At 45.8% G+C, this 19299-nt stretch overlaps 1 protein-coding gene across 1 annotated transcript; it reads left to right on the forward strand.

Annotated features, from left to right (window-relative positions):
• Window positions 1-9962: 9962 nt before the first annotated feature.
• Window positions 9963-15438, forward strand: LOC128094748 (uncharacterized). The gene is given in 6 exon segments (XM_052713264.1): window positions 9963-10646; window positions 10737-11575; window positions 11578-11738; window positions 11740-11786; window positions 11818-14036; window positions 14039-15438. Coding segments are annotated over 6 exon segments (5145 nt in total). The 5' UTR covers window positions 9963-10167.
• Window positions 15439-19299: the final 3861 nt, after the last annotated feature.

Below are 19299 nucleotides of genomic sequence, written 5' to 3' on the forward strand. Positions count from 1 at the left end.
ATGATTACATGGTTGATGCTATGAGCACTCATCTGTCTACACAACTGCAGTCCTTTAGTAAAGAAAGTGCTTCCCTTTCTATGTGCCTGTGGCTTATAAGAACCAACTTCCACCTATTCCCCTACCCTGGAAAACCACTTCTTACTTTTGTGTGCTGTTAACAAAACACTTAGATCTAACCTTTCTAATGAAGCTGACTTTTAATAAATCTAAAGTAATTCATAGTCAAACATGATGCTAGTTTCCATGAAGAGCAGAAAAGTCTTCAACAGCTCATCCTTGGGAGCAATACACCCTTCATGGAACAAAGGTGTAGCAGATGCTGGTCAGCCTTGTACTCCCATGTTCTACTCCCTTGATGAGAAATAATGTGTACTGGACAAGAGGTGACGGCATCTGCATTGTTAACTTTTGCCACAATGAAAAGCGTTATGTGGCCTGTCTTGCTGGCTTGATCCAACATCAGACTTCATTCAATTATATGTATGTATTTCCATGCCCACTAAAGTGCTGGTAAGTGTGTTGGACACATTTTCCAAAGTTTCACATGCTCCACGTGGACCTGGTTAAAAGGTGACAGAGTCTCCATGAGTAATCAAGAGCTGAAGGCCAGCTAGACTTGGAAATGGAGCCTTTCAAGGGAAAGACCCCAAGTTTTCCTAGATGTCTCCAAATGAGTTCTTACCTATCAATTCTTCCTTTTCCTTGAAGGTCAGTTCCTACTTTTTACTCTACCTCAAGCACTGTCACCTAAAGTTTTAACAAAAGCAGTTTACTCAATTGTTCAGCAACTACTAGCACTTACTACTAAGTTGTTTTTTCCCTCAGACACTTGTTCATCTAACACACTGTTCACAATAATGAAGACAGGGAGAGAATGCCTATCACCAGAGGAACGGATAGGGATATGCAGTATAAACACACAATGGAGCTGTATTCAGTCTTAATGAGGTGTAGGTTGAAGAGTTAGAGGTCACCCTCAGCTACATGTAGCTTTGGGGCCAGCCTGGGTTACCTCTCTCTCCCTCTCTCCCTCTCTGCATTTAACTAATTATTCTTTATCAATAAAAAATAGGAGTCAGATATTGGGGTAAGAACCTGAATGATCCAAGAAGCTGTAGAGAAGCCACCAATGACCTCCTTCAGCTTCCATTCCTTCCTCCAAAAAGAGCTGAGACCCTCTCTTAGCCCTGCCTTACTACTTCCTCAGTCCTCCAAAACCTCTATGGTTAATTTTGGTCAACTACTGGCTAGCTCTGCTCTCTGATTCAAAACAAACTTTATTGTCAGAATGCAATCAAAATATCACACAATATTTCCCCATTTTTGTCTAGATAAAAAGGGAAGGTTTTAATGCGAACATAGTAAAACTATATACAATAAGCACAATTACTATATACAAATATGTATAGGTAGGAATTACATTAACAATGTGCAGCCCATTTGCATTAGGCAAATTCAGAGAAAATACTCCATTATTTATCCTATTTTGGTAAGTCCAAAGTGTTGTACCTAATTCACTTTCTATTCTAACTTGCATCACCAACCGAAAACTATCTTTTTATGTCTCTCAATGTTATACATTTTACACCTCTTTTGTGAGCTTTTTTTTTTCTAAATTTGGTAACAAGGAAAATTATAACTATCTAGTCTTCAACTCTATCAGAGACCCGAGAAGGAAATAATATTAACTGAGTAAACAGGAAGTGAAGAGCAAACAACTTCCAAAACAGAAATGACAGAAACAGATGGCTGCCTGGACAGTCACCCAAGGTTCCTCTGTAATGCTGGGCATCCATCTTCTGTCTACAGGCATAGAATAGTTGACAGACTTATCTGAGAAGCAGAAATTTTGAAGGACTGTCCTGCTTTGTCTTGGCAAAGTTCAGTAGTCACTTTCTTTTGTATCCTGCTTGTCCAATCTGGACAGCATACCCTGCCTTTTCTGATTTGTTTGTATCAGGATAGAATGTAGGGGCTCCAGAAATTGGTGTTCGCTGTACAATGTGAGGAAGGATCCAATCTGTTTTCTTTATAAATTGATGTCTTATAAATTGCTTTGGGAATATTTGTTGTTAATCTCTTCCAAAAAATTACTGTAAGCTCTTTGTGTCAAAGTTCATTTTTTTGTCTCCATAATGGAGAAATTTCACCACTAGTAAAAGGTATCATAATTTCCATTGGGTCTATTCCTATTAATTGACAAAGTCTTAATTTTCCTTTTAGAATCAATTTAGAAACCTTTTTTATATAGGTCTTTAATTTTTACTGTTTATGTGGTAAAAATATCCATTCTAAGAAATTATCCTTTCTCAGCCAGGTGGTGGCAGTGCACGCCTTTAATCCCAGCACTCAGGAGGCAGAGACAGGTGGATCTCTGTGAGTTTGAGGCTAGCCTGGGCTACAGAGTGAGTTCCAGGAAAGGCGCAACATTACACAGAAAAACCCTGTCTTGAAAAACAAAAACAAAAACAAAAAAACAAACAACAACAAAAAAAGAAATTATCTTTTCTCTGTATTATAATTTCAGTAGGAGAATGTATAGAAGGTAAAATAACCAGAATATAATCAAACTGTGGATCCACACGATCCACATTTGCATCCTGTAATTTCTTTTCTACCAAAGTCAATTCTCTCTTAGCCACAGTTGATAATTTTTTGGACTATTTGAGTCCTTATCACCTTGTAAGATTTGAAATAAATTATTCAGTTCTTGAGCTGTCAACTCAATTGTGGGCCACAGGAAGCTAATATTGCTCAGCAATTTTTGAAAATCATTGATTCATAATTGATATCTTCTGATTTGTACTTTATGTGGTTGAAGTTTTTGTAAACCTATATCCCAGGCAATTTATAGAATCTCCTCTTTGTATATTTTTAGGAGCAATTTATAAGCCCCAACAATGAATTTTATTTTTTTACTTCTTTAAACATTTTCTCTAAGGTATCTGCATCTGAATCAGTTATCTATATAAGATATCTATATAATGGTTAAGTTATAGACTGAGGAAACTTATTATGAATTATTTCAATGGCTGTTGTATAAAATATTGATACAGGGTGGAGTTGTTTAATATCTCTGTGGAAGAACTTTAAACTGATATCTTTTAACTGGGTGGGAACTATAGTAAGTAGATATTGTAAAGGCAATTTTTTTTCTATCCTGTTCTTGCAAAGGTATTGTAAAAAAGTAGTCTTTTAAATCAATCATTATAATAGACCATTGTTTACGTAATAGAGAAGGCAGGGGAAGTCCAGGCTGTAAAGAGTCCATTGGATGCATCACCTTATTAACAGCTTTTAGATCAGTTACCATTCTCCATTTTCCAGATTCCTTTTTAATAACAAATACAGGAGAATTCCAAGGACTGGTTGATTCCTCAATGTGTTGAGCATTTAGCTGCTCCTGGACCAGCTGTTCTAGGACCTGTAATTTTTCTGATGTCAAAGGCCACTGTTCCACCCAGACAGGTTTGTCAGTCAGCCATTTTAAAGGTCGGGCTGTTGATACCTTTGAAAGATCAGCAGTTGTTGTGCCTGTTTATGCACAACTTGAATGCTTGGTGACTGTTCTTTATAACACCTTTTAATATTTTTCCAGAAACACATGTTAGTTTATGGTTTGTTTCTGAGATTGGAAGAATGTTAATCTGGGTATTCCACTGCTGTAACAAATCACATCCCCATAAATTCATTGCTGTTAGCCACAATACAGCTTTAATTTTCCTCTCTGTCCTTCTGGCCCTATACATTCGACCCATCTTGTGCTTTGTTTTATTTGAGATAAAGTTCCAGTCCCTAAAAGCTGAACATTTACCTCTTGAAGAGGCCAATTTGGATACCAAGATTTTGGTGCAATTATTGTTATATTTGCCTCTATATCTATCAAACCCTCAATTATAATGCCATTTATTCATATTTTTAACTTTGGTCTTTGATCATTTATAGAAGTTTGTCAAAATATTTGTTTCATGGTTTCTTCTGAAAATTTTATTTTATCTTTTAAAGCTGTTCTGCCATCTAGAGCACTATGGTTTTCCACAACAGGTATTAGGTCTTTCAATTCCTCTGTGGAGTTTCCCCAATGTTGATAGGAAATGACTGAACCAAATTTGATATGGGGGCCTGGGAGAGGTCCCTTATGGCATTTCCTGATGGCAAAGGATAATCTTGCCTGTCCCATGTTGATCTGCATTCATAGGTACAATGTCAGCCTTTTCCACATCTTTTGTATATTCCAGAAGGGAGGGTCCTTCTGTTTGGATTCTCTCCAGAAAAAAAAAAAAAAAACCTCTGTTCCTAGGAATGCCTTGCCTACAATCCCTTTTCAGATGACCTGGTTTGTCACAATTAAAACATCTAACCTTTTGATTTTTCTTAAAATTTTTAGAAGTCACTTCTATCCAAGTATCATCATAAGCCACACACCTAGTGACTCAAAGCAAGAGTCAGCAATCAATGATCTTGTTTCATTTGTAAAGAATGTCGTTACCAGGCACATCTTTGATCCCAGCACTCAGGATGCAGAGGCAGGCAGATCTTTGTGAGTTTGAGCCACCCAGGGCTACATAATGAGACTCATCTTGAAAAAGAAAAAAAATTTCAAAAGCTTGTTATCATAACCACAGTATTTTCTGACAAACAACAACCAAAATATGATTAAATAACTAAGCATATATTATCAGGATTATGTGTCAGCTATTATGTATACTGTCCTTAGAATCTATATAACCCAACAAAATGGATATTGTGTTATTCTTTTGTTACCATTAGAAAATGAACTCACAGGAGTTACAGACCAAGGCCAGCAGAACAGGACTCAAGGTTGCCTCATTGGACTGCTACAAGATCAATCTGAATTAGATAAAGTGAAGGCCAACGAATATATTGACTATGAACTCAAAGCCCAAGCTGATTTTGTAATGTAATATATCTTTTTTGATTTTGTTTTTTTATGGATTGTACCACTTAGTAACTCATACAGCATCTATCAGAAAATCTTCAACAAATACTTATTAATTACTATGAGAATACATTTAAAGGTCCATGAATCTGTGTAAGAAAAAGTTTATTGAAGACTATTATAGATACAAGTAGTGAGTCATCAGATGGATTTCTGGTTAAGGGGATTTACATGACAGAAAATCTTGCAGGCACAGAGACCTCACATAACCTTCCTACATCTTCTAAAATAGAAGCAGTCAACAGGTTGGTTTCCCAAAGATCTGGGTCCTTGTCTTAGGTTCATGACTTGGCATCCCTCTCTGGTGAAATGTCGGCTCTTTAAGTCACACCTTTCTTCCCCCAGCTGGCCTTGGCCAGTGTTTTATCACAGCAGCAGAAAGCAAACGAAGCTAGCAGGTATCCTCTCATGATCGACAGATGCCAGCTTGGTCCCACCTCCTGAAGGTTTTCCACGACCTCCAAAGTATCACCACTCACTGGGGAGCACAGACAAGAGTGCTGTACGAATCCTAACCGGTCTTAATAAAACCCGGAGCCAGACATCAGAGAAGCAGAGCTAGCCATCTCTTAACTCACCAACTCCTCAGCCTGCCAGAGACTGAAAATACCTGAGTTCCATTCTCTGCCCAGCCACATCACTTCCAGGGAGGAGGGGGAATGCCCCACTCACAGTGCTGGTCTGGGGCTAAACTTGCAGCGGAACTGAGACCAGATTAGCTTCTTTTTAGGAAAGGAACTCTGTAGGTTTTTTCCGGTTTTATGGAACTCTGCAGGAGGTAACCTGCAGCTACAAGCGCCCGCCAGCTGGGGAGGAAGCTGAGGTCAGGAGCCACCCAGGCCTTTGGAATTTGCCCCACGTGAGCTCCAGATATTGGTGAAATTATTAAGGCACTCCATATAGTTAAAAGGGAGATTTATTTAGTGGCGTAACTTACAAATGAAGGGATAGGTAGGTTACAGGGTCTGGGAAAGACACAGCACAGTCTGGCGGTGTTCTCTGGAGAACTCTGTTCGGTCTACCTCCAGCGTCCAGGGTCCAGGAATCAAGAGAGATGGTGCATCTGGATCTCAGGTCTTCAAGGTCCTCTCTTGTAGGCGTGACTGTTACGAAGCCTCAATGGGGCTTGGAACTTCCAGATCAAGGTTGGAATGGCTACCCACTACATCCTGTCTCAACTTTCCTAGTGCTGGGATTAAAGGTATGTGATCCCAAGTGCTGGAGTTAAAGGTGTGTGCCACCACTGCCTGGGTGTTTCTTTTATAGACTGGATTAATCTCCTGTAGCCCAGCATGGCCTTGAACTCACAGAGTTCCAGAGAGATTTCTGCCTCTGCCTCTGGACTGCTAGGATTAAAGGTGTGTACCACCACTGCCTGACCTCTATGGCTAAATCTGGGCTAGCTCTGTCCTCTGATCTTCAAGCAAGCTTTTATTTCTTAGATTAAAAGCAATATATCACTACACAGGAGCAAGTGAGGGACATTTCCACCCTAACCTAATTGACAAGGTCAGCACTGTCAAGATCCAGTCACCTCAACAGGGACATTCCAGAGCCATGACAAACCCTAAGTAGAGTGACATTATTTGATAAATCAACAATTTATGAATAAATCTTTGAGAACTAATAAGAAATACTGAATAAAAGGATATTGTTGACTCAAAGTGTGAGAAAGTTATTAATTAGGCTGTTTTCAAGTTAGCGAAAGTGGAAATAGTATAAAGTAATAAATAAAATTAGTATCAGACATTAAAAATTATGTAACTTGAGAAATTATAAATTACATAGAGATACAAAATTTATATTGGGAAAATGGTAGACAGAAGGAAAGAAGGAAGAAAAGGAGGGTTTTTGTTTCTTTGCTTGTGGTTTTTTGTTTTTTGTTTTTTTTTTTTGTTTTTCGAGACAGGGTTTCTCTGTGTAGCTTTGCGCCTTTCCTGGGACTCACTTGGTAGCCCAGGCTGACCTTGAACTCACAGAGATCCGCCTGTCTCTGCCTCCCGAGTGCTGGGATTAAAGGCGTGCGCCACCACCTCCCACGCGCGCGTTTTTTTTACTATGAAGCCCTGGCTGACCTTGACCTCCTGCTCTTCCAGCCACCACCCCCAGAAAGCCAGGATTACAAGCACAAGTCATCATGCCCTCGCCCAAACTTGAACACCAAAACCAATTCTATAGATTTTGTTGAATCATCTTGCTTAATGTGGTACTACAGAAATCCAGCAGATGGCACTCATATATTTTTCTAAATATGGTGCTAACTTAGAATTGCTTAAACTGTATTTCAGATCAGAAACACTGAACCAACCCACAGAAGCAAACACATTTTGAAATTTCCTATTATCACAGAGAAACAATGCTTTTAAGGGACTCAAGTGCACATTCATAGCTTGCAAGCAGCTTACAATGTTCCCTTTCTATTCAAACAGCTGGTGGGAAGCAGGCATGCATAACCATTATCTGTCAATCAACAGCTTGATAATGGAAAGCTGTGACCACTGAGAGGCTTACAAACTTTCTATGATGGGATGTGGGATCATTAATTTCTTCTAGTTTATTTTATAGACTGTTCTACACAGATAGGTTCCAGAATTAGCAAGGATTATCACTACCTTTTTTTTTTAATGAAGTAAACAGTCCAGAAATAGTAAGAAATAAGAAGATAGGATAATTTGACCAAGAAAACCAGCAATGAATGAATTCAGCGTAACTAAAGAATCTATTTATATTTAACTCATTAATATATATGGATGGAATAAAAAAAACTAATTCAAATCATATTTCAACACACATTTAATTGAATACTCCCTATATGCCAGACAGACACTGCTCTGTGTCTTGAGAAAAAAGTGGTATGCAAGACAATGGCCCTCATAAAACTCAGGGTTTAGTGATAATTACAGAAAAGAAAAATGAGAAAGACATTAAGATTGGACACAAGGTATGATAGTTAAATGAAGGTGTTAACACTTCTGAGAAACTACTAAAGGGGACCTTTATTCTAGCACATGGTTTCTGGGGTTCATGACTGGCTCCATTACTTTGGTCAAGTCTGAGATAAGGCTGAACATCAAGGCAGAAGCAGTGAGACAAGAGACAGCAACAAAATTTGAACTTCAAAATTTGAACCAGGGTTCCCCAGCAAGGCCTCATGACCTACAGTCCACCATCTTCCAAGCACAGGCACAAGAGCCTATGGGGGCATTTCATGACCAACCATAGCAAACATACAACAATCTAAGACTGCCTACAGGAAGGCGTCTATAGCACGAATTACTAAACAGTTTTAGGATTAAAAAACCTGGAGCCAGATATTGGGGTGAAAGCTGAAAGATCAGAGAAACAGAACAAGCCAGCCATATTCTTACCTCTACGAAATCCTCAGCCTCAAGAGAGTGAGTTCCTGTTTCCTCATGCTTTATTTACCTTTCTCTGCCCAGACATCACTTCCTGGGATTAAAGGTATGTTTGTTTCCCAATAATGGGGCTAAAGGTGTGTGCCACCACTGTCTGGCTCTTTTTCCAGTGTGGCCTTGAACTCACAGAATCCAGACGGATCTCTGCCTCCCGAGTGATAGGATTAACAGTGTGTGTGTCACTGTCTGGCCTCTATGTCTAATCTAGTGGCTGGCTCTGTTCTCTGATCCCCAGACAAGTTTATTAGGGTACACAATATCTCACCACAGGCGTCTCTGAGGAGTGATAGTTCATCTGACGTTGACTGACAGAAGCAGGCGCCAAACAGGGATCAGAGTGGGAGAAGCACTCCATACCCAAAACAGCCTATGAGATGCTCCTAAGGCAGAGCAGGCTGGCCCAGTTTGGAGAATACAGAGCAAGCCCATGTAGCTGAAGAGGAGTATGCAAGGAGGGGAGGGATGTGGGAGCTCACAAAGGTCTTCTAGTTAGATCTGAGCTTGCTTTACACAGTAGGGCTGCATTAGGGGAAAGGCTGGACCACGTGCAAGGTCACCAGGTGCTTGGGATGGTCTGCACTTGCTGTGCTGGGGGAGGTCTTTTGCCTCACCTCTTGGCATTCCTTTAAAAAGCCCTTTAGTAGAAACAGAAGGGGCTGGTGGGTTGAGACCCAGGCCCTCCTGAGCCTATCCTGTGTTTTCTGTCTCTCTCCTCTATACTTCTATCTACAAATTCCTCATTTCTCCCTGCTCAAGAGTACCCTGGGGGAATAAGAGGGAGCTGGTCTCCCACAGAGGGACAGGATGGGAGCCAGGAAAGGTAGCAGATGTTAAGAACAGAAAGGAAGAAGAGCATTGAAAGACCCCACTTATAGCAAGCTTTTACTTAGCCTAAGAAACACCATTCTGCAAGGCAAGTACCAGGAAAACAGAAAGTTCATGACTGTGGCTGGCCACCTGGCCTTGGGAGAAAAACCGTTGAGTCAAAATAAGACATCTGTGGTTAGCTACCTGACCTTGGGGAGTAAACAGTTGGGCTGGGAAAACACCCACAAGGCCAAGTCAGCCACATACATCAAATTTCCGAGAAGTTTAAGAGTTCACCCTGACCTCAATTGAATCCACCAATGGGAACCCTGTAACTATGCCTCTCGCTTCTGTAACCGCGCTTCTGCTCCTGGAAACCTATAAAAAGTCCCCCTTACCCTAGGAGGGCGCGCAAGTCTTCCGAGAGACTTTGTCGCCCCAGGTACCTGTGTAATAAACCCTCTTGCTGTTTGCATCTGATCTGTGGTTTTGGCGTGTTCCTTGGGGTTGGGGTCTCTCCTGAGGGAAGATCTCCTTCGGGGGTCTTTCATTGGAGGTTTCACCGAGATTAGAGACCCCTCCCTGGGACCACCGACCCACCGTCAGGAGGTAAGCCGGCCTCAGTTTATGTCATCCCTGTCCTAAGTGAGTATTGTTTGTCTGTCTGTGCGCATCTGGTGATCTGTCTGTAGCGGTGGGGGCTGAAGGAGCTGACGAGCTCGGACTTCGCCCACCGTAACCCTGGAAGACGTTCCACGGGTGTCTGAAGTCCCCTCAGGGGCACGGTTTTTCGGGGCCACTCACGTATCCGAGGGATACGTGGTGTTGGTCGGAGACGAGGAGTCAGGACCCTCACAGCAGTCTCCCTCTGAGTTTTTGCTTTCGGTTTGGAACCGAAGCCGCGCAGCGCGTGTTAGTCTTATTTCTGTTTGTCTGTTGTTCTTCATTTTCTGTTTAACCGTTCTCCTCCTAGAAACAGCCATGGGACAGACTGTCACCACCCCCTTGAGCCTCACGCTCGACCACTGGTCAGACGTGAAGGCACGAGCCAACAACGAGGGAGTTGTAATCAAAAAAAATAAATGGATCACCCTTTGCGAGGCTGAATGGGTCATGATGGATGTGGGATGGCCTCGCGAGGGAACTTTTAACCTCAGTCTTATTTCATAGGTGGAGGGAAAAGTTTTTGCTCCGAGCCCCCATGGCCACCCGGATCAGGTCCCATACATCGCCATATGGAGACTATTGGCAACCGAACCTCCCCCATGGGTTAGGCCGTTCCTCTCCCCTCCAGTGCCCCAGGCTTCCTCCCCCACGGCACTGCCACCCCCCCTCGCCCTTCCTACCTCCTCCCTTTATCCTGTTCTCCCACGAAAGGATCCCCCTAAGACCCCTGTCCTTCCCCCGGACCCCAATTCACCTCTTATTGACCTCCTGACAGAGGATCCACCTCCATACCCAGGGAATCGGAGACTAGAGGGACCGGCGGCTTCCGCAGCGGCCTCCGCGGCGGCCCCCGCGGTGGCTTCCGTGGCGGCCTCAGAACCACTGGTGGCCTCCTCCCCGGAGCGGGAGGATGAGACGCCGGCTTCCTCGTCCTCGCCAGCCTCCTCCCCACTTGCTGATGAGGCTCCAGCTCCCTCCCCAATTGCCGGTCGCCTCTGAGGAAGGTGCGACGAACCAGCCAAGGAATCCAAGGCCTTCCCCCTCCGGGAGGGCCCCAATCACCAGCTCCAATACTGGCCATTTTCGGCCTCTGACCTTTACAACTGGAAGCAGCATAATCCTCCTTTCTCCAAGGACCCTGTTGCCTTGACTAACCTGATTGAGTCCATTTTAGTGACCCACCGGCCTACGTGGGACGATTGTCAGCAGCTGTTGCAGACCCTCCTGACAGTGGAGGAAAAGCAGCGAGTCTTCTTGGAGGCTCGGAAGCAGGTTCCTGGAGAAGATGAAAGACCCACCCAATTGCCTAATGCCATTGATGCAGCTTTTCCCCTCACCCGCCCGGACTGGGACTTCATGACCCCAGAAGGTAGGGAGCACCTACGTCTCTATCGCCAGCTGCTCTTAGCGGGTCTCCGGGGGGCTGCTAGACGCCCTACCAATTTGGCTCAGGTTAAAAATGTGATCCAGGGAAAGGACGAGACACCGGCAGCATTCTTAGAAAGACTCAGGGAGGCCTATAGGATGTACACCCCATATGATCCGGAAGATCCAGGACAGGCGCCGGGCGTCATTTTGTCTTTTATCTATCAGTCAAGTTCAGATATAAGGGCCAAGTTACAGAGACTAGAGGGATTGCAGTCATGCAGTTTGTCAGATTTATTAAAAGAGGCAAAAAAAGTGTTTAATAAAAGAGAAACTCCCGAAGAGCGGGAAGAGAGAATGTGGCAGAAACAGAAAGGGACAAGAAACGTCATAGAGAAATAAGTAAAGTCCTGGCCGCTGTAGTGTCTCAGGGACAGGGCAGAGAGAGAGTTAGGACGGGAGATCAAAAAAGGATACCGCTTGATAAAGACCAGTGTGCTTACTGCAAAGAGAGAGGACATTTGGGCTCATGATTGCCCAAGGAAACCTCAAGGGCCTTGGAGAACTAAGTCAAGGGCCACGGATCTCCTCAATCTGGAGGATTAGGGAAGTCAAGGCCAGGAGCACCTCCCCCCCCCCCCCCGAGCCTAGGATAACTCTCAAGATTGGGGGGCAGCCAGTGACCTTCCTAGTGGACACCGGGGCCCAACATTCAGTCCTGACTCAGACCGGAGGCTCTCTCAGTGACCGCACAGCTCTGGTCCAGGGGGCCACGGGGAGCAGGAGATATCGATGGACAACTGAAAGGAAGGTCCAGCTGGCGTCTGGACAGGTAACCCACTCTTTTTTGCATATACCCGATTGCCCTCACCCATTATTGGGCCGAGACCTGTTGACTAAGCTCAAGGCTCAGATTTATTTTGATGATAAGGGAACGACCGTTACGGGACCCAAAGGAACCCCCCTACAAGTCCTAGCCCTAAAATTGAAAGAGAAATATCGTCTGTTTGAATCAGAGCCCTCTAAGGGGCCACCACAAGAGATGCAGGACTGGTTGAGAGAATTCCCCTTGACCTGGGCCGAGACTGGCGGCTTGGGGCTGGCTTACGACCAGCCCCCACTTGTTATTCAGTTAAAAGCCTCTGCCACTCCTGTCTCAATCAAACAGTATCCCATGTCCCGGGAAGCCCACGAGGGCATTAAACCACACATCCGGAGGCTCCTGGACCAGGGGGTACTTGTGCCATGTCGATCCCCCTGGAATACCCCCCTCCTGCCTGTAAAAAAGCCTGGGACAGGGGATTACAGACCGGTTCAAGACTTGAGGGAGGTTAATAAACGGGTTGAAGATATACACCCCACGGTGCCAAACCCTTACAACCTCCTCAGCACTCTCCCACCAGCACACTTTTGGTATACGATACTGGACTTAAAGGATGCCTTCTTCTGTCTGAGACTGCATCCCCAGAGCCAACTGCTGTTTGCTTTTGAATGGAGAGACCCAGAGATGGGGCTTTCAGGACAACTGACCTGGACTCGGCTCCCCCAGGGGTTTAAAAACATCCCGACCCTCTTTGATGAAGCCCTACACTCAGACCTGGCCGAATTCCGGGTCGAACACCCGGCCTTAATCCTGCTTCAATATGTAGATGACCTCCTCCTAGCGGCCAGAACCCAGGCTGAATGTTTAAGAGGCACTCGGGCCCTTTTGGCTAAATTGGGACAGAAGGGCTATCGGGCTTCTGCTAAGAAGGCCCAGATTTGCCAAAGCAAGGTCATTTACCTGGGATACACCCTGGAGGGAGGACAGAGATGGCTCACGGAGGCAAGGAAGGAGGCCATAATCTCCATACCCCCTCCCAGGAACCCCCGCCAGGTGCGGGAGTTCCTGGGTACAGCCGGCTACTGCCATCTCTGGATCCCGGGTTTTGCTGAAATGGCTGCCCCTCTGTATCCTCTCACCAAGCCCGGGGTCCTGTTCCACTGGGGAGAGGAACAACAGCAGGCCTTTCAACGAATTAAGAGAACTTTACTCGAGTCACCAGCCCTTGGCCTACCAGATCTAACTAAGCCCTTTGAACTGTTCGTGGACGAGAACTCAGGCTTTACAAAAGGAGTGCTGGTACAGAGACTGGGGCCATGGAAGAGACCTGTAGCCTATCTATCCAAGAAACTAGACCCGGTAGCTGCAGGTTGGCCCCCTTGCCTGCGCATGGTAGCCGCTATTGCTGTCTTGCTCAAGGACGCAGGGAAACTGACTTTGGGACAGCCATTAACTGTGTTATCCTCCCATGCGGTGGAAGCTCTGGTCCGACAGCCCCCAGATAAATGGCTCTCAAATTCCAGGATGACCCACTACCAGGCTCTATTATTAGATACAGACCGAGTGGTGTTCGGACCAGTTGTCTCCCTCAATCCTGCGACCCTGATGTCCTTGCCAGACCCATCCGAGGAGCACAACTGCCTCCAGATTCTGGCAGAGGCCCATGGTACCCGCTCCGACCTCACAGATCAGCCGCTGTCGAACCCAGATTTTATCTGGTTCACGGATGGGAGCAGCTTCCTCCAAGAGGGGGAACGAAGGGCTGGAGCAGCCGTCACCACCGAATCAGAGGTAATCTGGGCCTCGCCACTGCCGCCCGGAACATCGGCCCAAAAGGCAGAGCTGGTTGCACTGACCCAGGCCCTCCGGATGGCAGAAGGTAAGAGACTCACAGTCTATACCGATAGCAGATATGCCTTCGCCACCGCCCATGTTCATGGAAAAATATACAAAAGAAGAGGCCTCCTGACCTCAGAGGGCAAAAAAATTAAAAATAAAAAAAAATTTTAGACCTCTTAAAGGCATTGTTCCTCCCACACCAGCTCAGCATTATACATTGTCCCGGGCACCAAAAGGATGACTCTGTTATAGCCCGGGGAAATCGGCTAGCTGATCTGACGGCCTGGACAGTCGCCTTACAAACCCCCAGGGGTGACCAGCTGCTGGTCTTGCAGGACCAACAGCCAAGCAGGGATCCCATGCCATACAGCCCGGAGGACCAGGAACTAGCAAAGAAAATGGGGGCGGAATGGAGCCCCGAGCGACAAGCTTATATCATGGATGACAAATTAGTCATGCCAATATCCCATACCAAATACTTGCTCAAGTTCCTTCATGCGCTAACCCATCTAAGCAAAAATAAGATGAGAGCCCTTCTGGCTGATGAGGCTTCGGACACTATATTACTAAATTAGGAACAGGTCCTTCAACAGGTGACTTCCAGCTGCCCAGCGTGTGCTCAAGTTAATCCAGGAAGAGTCCATCTGAATGGAGGGAGCCGTCTGAGAGGCCACCGCCCTGGAGTCCATTGGAAAATTGACTTTACTGAGGTAAAACCCGGACTATATGGATACAGATACCTTCTGGTTTTTTTAGACACCTTTTCAGGATGGACAGAGGCCTTCCCTACCAAGAAGGAGACCGCTAACGTGGTAACCAAGAAACTCCTGGATGACATATTTCCCAGGTATGGGATGCCCCAGATATTGGGGTCAGACAATGGGCCCGCTTTCGTCTCCCAGGTAAGTCAGAAGGTGGCCAGGCTATTGGGGATCAATTGGAAACTCCATTGTGCATACCTCCCCCAGAGCTCAGGACAGGTAGAACGCATGAATAAAACCATTAAGGAGACTTTAACCAAATTAACGCTTGCAACTGGCACTAGGGACTGGGTGCTCCTACTCCCACTAGCCCTCTACCGAGCCCGGAATACTCCTGGACCTCATGGCCTAACCCCATTTGAGATTCTATATGGGGCTCCCCCACCAATTGTAAATTTCCTCCACCCTGATATCTCCTCTTTTGCCACTAGCCCAACCCTGGAGGCGCACCTCCAAGCCCTCCAATTGGTACAGAAGACGGTGTGGAAACCCCTGGCTGATGCCTACCGGGAGCAACTGAACCGCCCAGTGGTGCCTCACCCATTCGAGATTGGGGACTCTGTCTGGGTTCGACACCATCAATCCAAGAACCTAGAGCCGAGATGAAAGGGACCGTACACCGTCTTGTTAACAACTCCCACCGCACTCAAGGTTGACGGGATAGCGACTTGGGTCCACGCGTCACATGTGAAAGCTGCCAAGGAACCCAACGAAGCAGAGAACACCGAGACATCTACATGGAAGGTTCAACGCTCTCCAAACCCACTAAAGATAAGACTCACCCGTGGGGCCCCCTGATTACCATATGGGCCCTATTGGGACTGGGGTTAACAGCCCCAAGGAATAGTCCACACCAGATGTTTAACATAACTTGGAGGGTTACAAATCTTATGACAGGGAGGATAGTAAACACTACCTCCCAATTGGGTACATTAACTGATGCTTTTCCATCTTTGTATTTTGACCTATATGATTTAGTTGGGGAATCCTAGAACCCTTCGGATCATGAACCCTTCCCCGGATATGGCTGCCACCATTCGGGGGGGCGACTTGGGACTAAAAATAAGGACTTCTATGTCTGCCCCGGACAGAACACACAAAAAAGATGTGGGGGACCGGGGGATGGATATTGCGCCCAATGGGGATGCGAAACCACGGGGCAGGCCTACTGGAATCCCTCTTCAACCTGGGACCTAATTACCCTTAAACGGGGGATCACGCCTGGATATAATAGAAAAGGGCCCTGGACCTGTGGGGGTAAGGCTTGCGGTCCCTGCTATGACTCCACTACCGGACTCCAGGGCTCCACCCCAGGAGGCAGATGCAACCCCTTAAAAATTAGACTTTACCGCCCAGGGGAGGGGGGCTTCGTGGGATGGTCCAAAGTCATGGGGGCTGCGCTTATATCGCTCTGGATATGACCCTGTCACTATGTTTTCACTATCCCGACAGGTGATGGAAATAGGTCCCCAAATATCAATAGGACCAAACCCAGTCCTGCCAGAACAGAGATCCCCCTCCCTACCAGTGCAGGTCCTGCCTCCGCCAGTGCCCCAGGCCACCTCCTTTAATAATACTTCCACCACCACCATCTCCGAGTCAACCACATCCCTACCCACCAGGGCACCCCCTAGACCGGGAACTGGGGATAGATTACTCAATCTGATAAAAGGTGCTTTCCTGGCCTTAAACTTTACCAACCCAGATAAGACCCGACAATGCTGGCTATGTTTAATTTCTACTCCTCCTTATTATGAAGGGGTAGCAATAACTGGCAATTATACTAACCAGACTTCTCCTCCTGCGAGCTGCCTCTCTGCCCCCCAGCACAAGCTGACTCTCTCTGAAGTTTCCGGACAAGGATTTTGTATAGGGAACGTTCCCTCTTCCCATCGAAGTCTTTGCAATTCTACTCAGACCCTCCCATCAGGAACTTATTATCTTGCAGCCCCTAATGGGACATATTGGGCATGTAGCACGGGACTCACTCCCTGCGTTTCTGCCACGGTGCTGAACCAGACCTCTGATTATTGTGTGTTGATAGAATTATGGCAAAAGGTTACTTATCACGAGCCCGAATATATTTATAACCACTTTAAAATGAGAGACACCTGATTTAAAAGAGAGCCTGTTTCCCTAACTTTAGCCCTGTTGTTAGGAGGGATCACCATGGGGGGAATCGCTGCGGGGGTAGGTACGGGGACTGCAGCCCTCATGGAGACCAGTCAATTTAGACAACTTCAAGCAGCCATGCATACTGATATCCAGGCCCTAGAGGAATCTATAAGTGCCCTAGAAAAATCCCTTACATCTCTATCTGAGGTTGTTCTACAGAACAGGAGAGGGTTAGACATCCTCTTCCTACAAGAAGGTGGCCTATGTGCGGCCCTTAAAGAAGAATGCTGCTTCTATGCAGATCATACTGGAGTTGTCAGGGATAACATGGCTAAATTGAGAGATTAAAACAGAGACAGCAACTATTCGAGTCGCAACAGGGGTGGTTTGAGGGATGGTTCCAAAGGTCACCCTGGTTCACCACCCTTGTCTCCACCATTATGGGCCCCCTAATTATCCTCCTGCTCATTTTAATGTTTGGGCCATGCATCTTCAATAGATTGATCCAATTCATCAAAGACAGGGTTTCTGTTGTCCAGACTTTGGTCCTGACCCAACAATATCAGAGGCTAAGACAGACAGAGATGGAGATGACCCCCTATTCTCCATCCTAAAATAAAAGATTCCATTTTGGGCGCATAAGAAAATGGGGGAATGAAAGACCCCACTTATAGCAAGCTTTTACTTAGCCTAAGAAACGCCATTCTGCAAGGCAAGTACCAGGAAAACAGAAAGTTCATGACTGTGGCTGGCCACCTGGCCTTGGGAGAAAAACCGTTGAGTCAAAATAAGACATCTGTGGTTAGCTACCTGACCTTGGGGAGTAAACAGTTGGGCTGGGAAAACACCCACAAGGCCAAGTCAGCCACATACATCAAATTTCCGAGAAGTTTAAGAGTTCACCCTGACCTCAATTGAATCCACCAATGGGAACCCTGTAACTATGCCTCTCGCTTCTGTAACCGCGCTTCTGCTCCTGGAAACCTATAAAAAGTCCCCCTTACCCTAGGAGGGCGCGCAAGTCTTCCGAGAGACTTTGTCGCCCCAGGTACCTGTGTAATAAACCCTCTTGCTGTTTGCATCTGATCTGTGGTTTTGGCGTGTTCCTTGGGGTTGGGGTCTCTCCTGAGGGAAGATCTCCTCCGGGGGTCTTTCAGCATAAGTGGAGAGGATGGAAATGAGCAGGAATGCTAACTGTAAGCCAACTGATTCTAGCTAGTACTTTGTATATCAATGACCATAAGACAATACTAAACTACACATGTCTATAAAGTCTAGCTGTGGTAGTATTGTGTTCCCCAAAATATTGTGTACCTTAATAAACTTATCTGGGGTCAGAGAACAGACAGCCACTAGATACAGAGGCTAGAAAATGGTGGCATTCACGCCTTTAATCCTAGCATTCCAGAGACAGAAATCTCTCTGGATCTCTGTGAATTCAAGGCCACATTGGAAATAGCCAGGCATGGTGACACAAGCCTTTAATCCCAGGGAGTGGTGGTAGAAGGCAGAAAGGTAGATAAGGCATGAGGACCAGAAACTAGAAGCATTTGGCTGGTTAAGCTTTCAGGCTTCTAGCAGCAGTTCAGCTGAGAGCCATTCAGATATGAGGACACAGAGGCTTCCAGTCTGAAAAAACAGGACCAGCTGAGGAATTGGCAAGGTGAGATAGCTGTGGCTTGTTCTGGTACTCTGACCTTCCAGCATTTACCCCAATAACTGGCCTCGGGTTTGATTTTATTAATAAGAACTTTTAAGATTCATGCTACATCTGGCGCCCAACGTTCGTGGTACGAATTCACAAAAAAGCTGCTTGTCTGTGGTCTTGTGGGCCCCAGCTCAGGCCCAAGCTACACTCGGTCGGTAGGAGGATCCCGAGTTTGAGGCTGGCCTAGGAGGCTTGGGAGAAGCTTCGGCCCGGGGCCGAACGACAAAAAGCAGTGGGACCACGGAGGCAGTGGCTACTGCTCCACATTGCTGGCTACTTCTCATCGTGTTGGTGACTGCGGTAATGCTGCTACCTGGGACAAAGGGTTTACTGCTGCTGGTTCAGAGAAGAATTGCCAGGACCATCGTGTTACAAGAAAGCATCGGCAAAGGTCAGTTTGGAAAAGTTTGGCAAGACAAATGGTGGGGAGAAATTGCTGTGAAGATTTTCTGTTCTAGGGAAGAATGTTCATGGTTCTGAGAGACAGACATTTATCAGACTGTGATTACTCCAAACCACAGAGGAGGCACCAAAAAAAAAAAAAAAAAAAAAAAAAGTCTGCAGGGAACCATGACCACGCCTAACAGTGACTTTGAAATCTTCCAAAAAAAAATGACAGGACTCCACAATGATGATTCCACATGGACTATGGTAAAGCCATTGGGCTGATTAACACCACGGAAAGATCTGCTTTGGACTACAAACTGGTCAGGACAATTTCGAGATGACTAGCTGAGATGATCCAGCCTGACAGACTACTCGAGCAAGGACTTATGACAAGTCCTGAACTTTCCTTTTATGCAGAGACTGGACAAATGATACAGGACTTGACAATT

Source organism: Peromyscus californicus, unplaced genomic scaffold (assembly GCF_007827085.1).
Source record: "Peromyscus californicus insignis strain IS unplaced genomic scaffold, ASM782708v3 Scaffold_4__1_contigs__length_199733344, whole genome shotgun sequence".
Lineage (NCBI taxonomy): Eukaryota > Metazoa > Chordata > Mammalia > Rodentia > Cricetidae > Peromyscus > Peromyscus californicus.